Source organism: Vulpes lagopus, chromosome 18 (assembly GCF_018345385.1).
Source record: "Vulpes lagopus strain Blue_001 chromosome 18, ASM1834538v1, whole genome shotgun sequence".
Classification (NCBI taxonomy): domain Eukaryota; kingdom Metazoa; phylum Chordata; class Mammalia; order Carnivora; family Canidae; genus Vulpes; species Vulpes lagopus.
This window is the reverse complement of record NC_054841.1, coordinates 14,852,902-14,858,901: the sequence shown is the minus strand read 5'-3', so window position 1 is coordinate 14,858,901 and position 6,000 is coordinate 14,852,902. Positions and strand designations below refer to the sequence as shown.

At 45.5% G+C, this 6,000-nt stretch overlaps 1 protein-coding gene across 1 annotated transcript; it reads right to left on the bottom strand.

Moving 5' to 3' along the window:
- Positions 1-650: 650 nt before the first annotated feature.
- LOC121477825 (WAP four-disulfide core domain protein 10A-like) lies at positions 651-3,805 on the bottom strand. The gene is made up of 3 exons (XM_041732363.1): positions 3,715-3,805; positions 2,668-2,815; positions 651-882 (listed from the first exon to the last, which is right to left on the bottom strand). Exons 1-3 carry the CDS (start codon positions 3,803-3,805, stop codon positions 651-653), a joined length of 471 nt encoding a protein of 156 aa, XP_041588297.1.
- Positions 3,806-6,000: the final 2,195 nt, after the last annotated feature.

Genomic DNA, 6,000 nt, shown 5'->3' with positions numbered 1-6,000 from the left:
AAGGATCATTCTGGAAGCTCAGAGTACCCACCTTGAGGTCAGCACGCCTACTCTAATGACAAGGGGATGCTTGCTCCATTGGACAGTGATGTGGAGGCCAGGGTCTTGGGTCTTCCTTTAGGAATTTGGCTCTCTATTAGTAGACAGATCAGAGACTGCCTGCCGTAGGTTCACCAAATCCTCCTTTCTGTTGTCCTTGGGCTTATAGCTTCTCTATATTTGTTGATGGGCATTTCTTTTGAAGGTATTGCACTCAACACTGAAATCCAACCCTTGTTCCCCAGGTAACTCCCTATAGCTCCTTAATTAAGCACCATGGCTTTGTTATGACACATACTACACCAGAAGCAGTAGTGGGGCACACTTTGGGGTGAAGGCATCAAAGGTGTATGGACCCACCTGTGAGCAGTGAGGGTAGGCAAAGGATTGATATGACGTAGAAGTTTACCTATATCATGGTGTATGAGATGGAGAATACACCTATATCATGGTGTATGAGATGGAGAATGTGAGGTTGTGTGTTTGTCACACAGGGCAGCCTGATCAATGATTCTCTGCAGGCCAGGACTCAGTTTTTAGGACACCAGGTCATGGCACAATGTACATTTGTCCCTCCTCTGCCTTCGTGAGATTCAGTCCTTGCAGGGGTCTCACTCCTCCACTTGCCCTACCACAGGGGCACACAGCTGTTCCATAGCACAGAACAGGGAGTGCTGACCAGGGAAACATTCCTCCCAGCCAAAGCATTCTAGCTGTAGCCTCTTTGTCACTGGGCAGGGTGGAGTGTCGAGAGAGCTCTGTAGAACACAGGCTGGGACACCAGCTGTCCTGATGGAGAAGACCAGCTGTTTCCAGTAGAATTCATAGTCCAAGGTGCTCACGCTGGGGCAAGAAATAGGTCAGCTGGCAGCATGGTGTACTCACATGATAGGGAGCACTGGATATGGATGTGGGAGCTCATTTCCTATATGGGCCCTGGCAGGAACTTTGCCTTTCTTAATAGTCTCTCCCAGGGTGTTTGGGGCATGGCCAAGCACTGGGAAGATGCTTGCAGAGTCAGGCTATGTGAGGAAGCACCAAGTAAGAGCTCCTGCAGTGCATGCTCTTACCGCCCATCTACATCTGATGATGTCTGTGCTGCTGGTTGATCTTTTTTATTTTATTTTTTATTTTATTTTTTTAATTTATTTTTTATTGGTGTTCAATTTACCAACATACAGAATAACCCCCAGTGCCTGTCACCCATTCACTCTCACCCCCCACCCTACTCCCCTTCTACCACCCCTAGTTGATCTTGATCTCTCTTTCCTAAGGCCTCCTGGTCAAGTGCAGCTCCTAGGAGAGGTGGAGAAGCTCCTCTAATACTAGGAGCCCTGGGATGCTTCTGAGGTGGGCCAGAGGCTCTGGCCTGAAAGAGGTAGGTTTCCTCCTCTGGACAATCCTTCCCTGCTGCCCAGCAGGAAGCACTGGACTGGAGTGTACCACTGCACACCTGCCTCCAGCAAGGCCTGCTTGCCTTCCTGAGTTCTTTGCACTTGACTCCATGTCCCCACTGGGCCTATGTGACCCAGTCCCTGGATTTAGTCCCACGACCACCTCAGAGCCTCTCTGCTGGCACAGAGTGGTCAGGAGTCTGTCCAATGATTAAGGTCCACTGATTCACCATGAGACCATGAGCAACATCCATAGCTACCCTCAATAGGCAATTAATCCTTGGTAGCATCACCATGAGCCCCCTGTTCTCTACTATGTAGCCTTTTCCTGGATTAATAAAGAGAGAGAGAGTGAGGGGGATTGCGGAAAAGTGTGGACCTTTTTTTTTTTTTTTTTTTTTTTTTTTTTTTTTAGTGTGGACCTTTAAATTGATGGAAGGCACTGGCATCTCAAGTTCTGGTATCCCATTCCAGGCCCCATCCCAAGAGTGGCCGTTCTGGTGGAGGATGTGGTGGGAGATGTTAGTGAAGGCATTCACTTCCATGGCCATGTTTTTACATGTGGAGGAGCAGTGAGCAAACAGGGAGTCCACGCAAGCATCCCCCTCCAGCCTATCATGGTCTCTCAATCTCTTGGCCTTGAGCATATTACTTAATTTCCCTTGGATTGTTTTAAAGGGACAGTAATCTGAACCTCACAAGGAGAATAGGAAGAATGGGATGGTGTGGATCAGTTAAGAAGAGGCCTCGTTGTGGACCTCCTACTCTGTGACCAATGTCTAGCCCCACCTCCCTCACGTTTAACTTGGACCTTCTGATCCAGGCTAAGGAGTATTCTTGTTAGCTTTGGGAGATATCACACATGAGAAGTTTCTCCTGAGAGTACTCGTTCAGTGAGCAGATCAACAATGAGGCAGGGCCTCAGGGGCCTGGCAAGGGTGTGGGGGCCAACAGGAGAGAGAAGAGAGAAGTATGACAAGGGGAGAGAGATCAGAGACCTGGATCCAGCGAGTAGGCACTCTGTGATCTGCACTATGTCCTCAAGGATCACAAGCACTGGGAGTAGAATAGTCAGGTGTGTGGAGGTTTGTTCTGGTTTATTTGACAGGAACAATCAGTTCAGACAGTGGGAAGACTGCTTTCCTGTTGATATCCTCTTGCCTGCTATCTGAAGTCTTCATGCCTTGGTGTGAATAGAGGTTTGGGACAGCAGCCCAGCCTCCTCACCACTCACTGGAGGGTGCTCATGCAAATATTCCCACAGAAGGTTGAACAGCATATGTTATTTGCTTGACAGTCTTGATGATATTCACATGGGCGTCTGCACATGTATATGGTGGTGTGCTTTTCACAGACCTTGATTTCCTTAATCAGCTGTATTTCTGAAACAGAGCAGGAACAGGGTCAGTGGAACCAGATCCCTTAAGAGCACTCTTCTCAAGTTTAAATCCTCTCCCAAAGACCCTAGAACCTGGTCCTACACATGACACTCTTGGACTTTTCAGGGAACTCACTTTCTGCCTTTCACCCAATCCTGGTGATGGTAGTATATTAAATCCTATTTCCCCCCATTTTCCCCTAATAGATCTCAATGCCTGATCTTCCTGGGCCCTCTCCATACTCTGCAGCCAGGACTTTGTCTCTCCTGTTAGTCATGGCCTTGGTGAATATTCTCCCTAGAATCTACACTCTGAGAAACCAGCAGAGTCTGAGATATCCTGCAGATGCTCTCCACTCTCCAGAATTTTCAGGGTCCAGAGAAGAAGACTTGCCATTTTGCCCCCTCTCTCCTGTCACTGTCCCTGATTCCAGGGCCCTTGCCCCTTCACAGAAAATACCACTTGCACTCTCTTTCTTTCCCTTCTACTGTCACCATCCTGGTCCCTCCAATGATAACTTGGACTTGACTTTGAACACCCCCAAACTTGCTTTCCCAGGGTCCTTTTATTCTATACCTACTCCCACCAACATTTCTGGATGTAACGTGTCACCTATTTGCAGAAATCGAAGAATAGTTTTTTGGTTTCCCCTGATGATTCTCAGGCCATGATGTACCTTTCACTACTGAATGTACCATTTGTCTGGATATTTGGAATGGAGAATCAAAAGATAGAGGTTCCCCCTCCACCCACATCACATTCCCAGAGCTGGGTAAAGGGGCCAGAGGGCCATGGTTTGGAGGACCCAGAGTCTTCATAGTGCTGTGGTCTGAGCAGGATGTGTTAAAGGTTCCAATTCCCAGGTCCTCCTCGGAAGGCCCCTTTCCCCTCCTGTCACCTACCCTGCATCCTCTTGGATTTATGGTACCCTCCCTGGGCCTGCAGCAGCAGCAAACAGAGGAGCAGGATAAGCAACAGAGCCTGGGTTGGCATGACTCTGGCCAGAGTAGAGTGTTCTCAGTCTGGCACAGACTTCTCCGAAGAGTTGGCTGGTTATCCTAGGCTCCTCCTTTCTTCTACTGGCCTTGTTTCCTCCCCTTATCACACGCTGTTCTCTCTGGGACCTGGGCTTCTGAAGAAGTTTCCTGCTCTCATATGATTAACCCCCTCCTTTGCAAACAAATTTTTCCTACTTCTTTAAAAAAAAAAAAAGATTTTATTTATTTATTTATGAGAGACACAGATAGAGGCAGAGACACAGGTGGAGGGAGAAGCAGGTTCCCCTGTATCAGAAGCAGCCTGATACAGGACTTGATCCCAGGACCCTGGGACCATGACCTGAGCCAAAGGCAGATGCCTAACCACTGAGCAACCCAAGTGTCCCAATTTTTTCCCAATTCTAATTATTAGATAATTTACAGAAAAAAAAGAGAAGAGTATAATTTTTTAAAAAATATGATAATCTAACTAGAGAATTCATGTGTGTCTCATTTATTACCACTCTATTTTTGCATATTTAATATAAACAATCTATTGTTTTCTCATATTTGAAATCACCCATCTATTGTTATCCATTTTGCCCCACCCTCATTTAATCAGGTAAATATTTCACAATGTGGTTTTCCATAATTACACACATCTCACTTAAATTCCTATTGTCCACCATTTGCATTATACTAATTACTGATTATCTAGACAATGTATTATATTGAATATTTTCAACCATAAATCTTTTATTTCTGAGATTAATATAAGAGAAGTGGATTGTGTGGGTGCAAGAATTAAGTAGATATGTTAAGTATAAATAAATAAATACACATATATATGCATGTATGCCTGTATAAATAAATACATATATGTATATGTAAAGAGAGAGATGGATAGTTTTGTAACTAAATATGGATAAATCATATTTAACTCAACAGAGGATGAGTGCTAATTTCCTTAAACCTTATAAGGCACCACAGTGTAAGTCTGGAGATAATGGGCATGAATCAACCTTCTCTTGTCTATAAAAATATGAGTAGGGATCCCTGGGTGGCGCAGCGGTTTGGCGCCTGCCTTTGGCCCAGGGCGCGATCCTGGAGACCCGGGATCGAATCCCACGTCAGGCTCCCGGTGCATGGAGCCTGCTTCTCCCTCTGCCTGTGTCTCTGCCTCTCTCTCTCTCTCTCTCTGTCTGACTATCATGAATAAATAAATAAAATCTTTAAAAAAAAATAAAAATAAATAAAAATAAAAATATGAGTAGCAGAGGAATGTTCATACGTTTTGTGCTGGGGTAGATGGGGAGTTGAAACTGACCCCAATATTCACCAGCTTCGTAACACTGGGACAGTCCTATGACCTCTGTAGACTTAGTCCATTCATTAATTCTTGACACTTCCATGGTGAGGATGAAATAAGATGACATCTTATATACACCCTCATAGTACCCGGCACACAGTAGGTGCTCAATGCAGTACCTTTGTCATGTCTCCAATCTTGCTTCCCAACAACACATAGCAAGTCCTAGGGACCAGAAGGACTCTCTTACCTCATTGTTTACACTGGGTACTAAGATCCAGCCCTGGAATTGGACTCTTAGAAGAGAAACTGTTTGGTCCAGGAGTCGGTGAGATTTGCAGGCTTATCCAAGCAGATCTGCCAACTCCACATGGATTGGTAGCAGAGCCAGGAGTAGATATAGGAACTCAAAACAGCCATTTCAAATGAACTACCTCTACTCTCTGAAAGAACAGAAAATGTGGGTAATTTGTTCTGGTATTTTGGAGTGAGGAGGTGAATTCTGAGAAGGGACCTTTTCACGTTCTGTGAGGTGGAGGGTCAATCACTCTAGCCTTCCTTCAACTTAAATTATTTCTTCCGGCTGACAAGCTCCACCAACCTACACCCTTGGAGAGAACCCCTCAGCCTTTCCTTCTCCCCTGCCTCCTCTTTTTTCCTTGTTCACCCTAGTGACTGTGGGGAGAGCTCCACAGACTGTCTCCTCTTTCAACATTTTCTGGGTGGGATAGACACACAATCTTACTCTTTAACCTGAGGTCAACTGTAAAGACCTCCCTGTCCTAAAAGAATCCCTAAGGGATGCTTAAATTTCCATCATCGGCCATTTTTTCTTTGGAAATTGGATCCTTTACAAATGCAAATACTGTATGATCTCACATATATGTACAGAAAACCAAGAC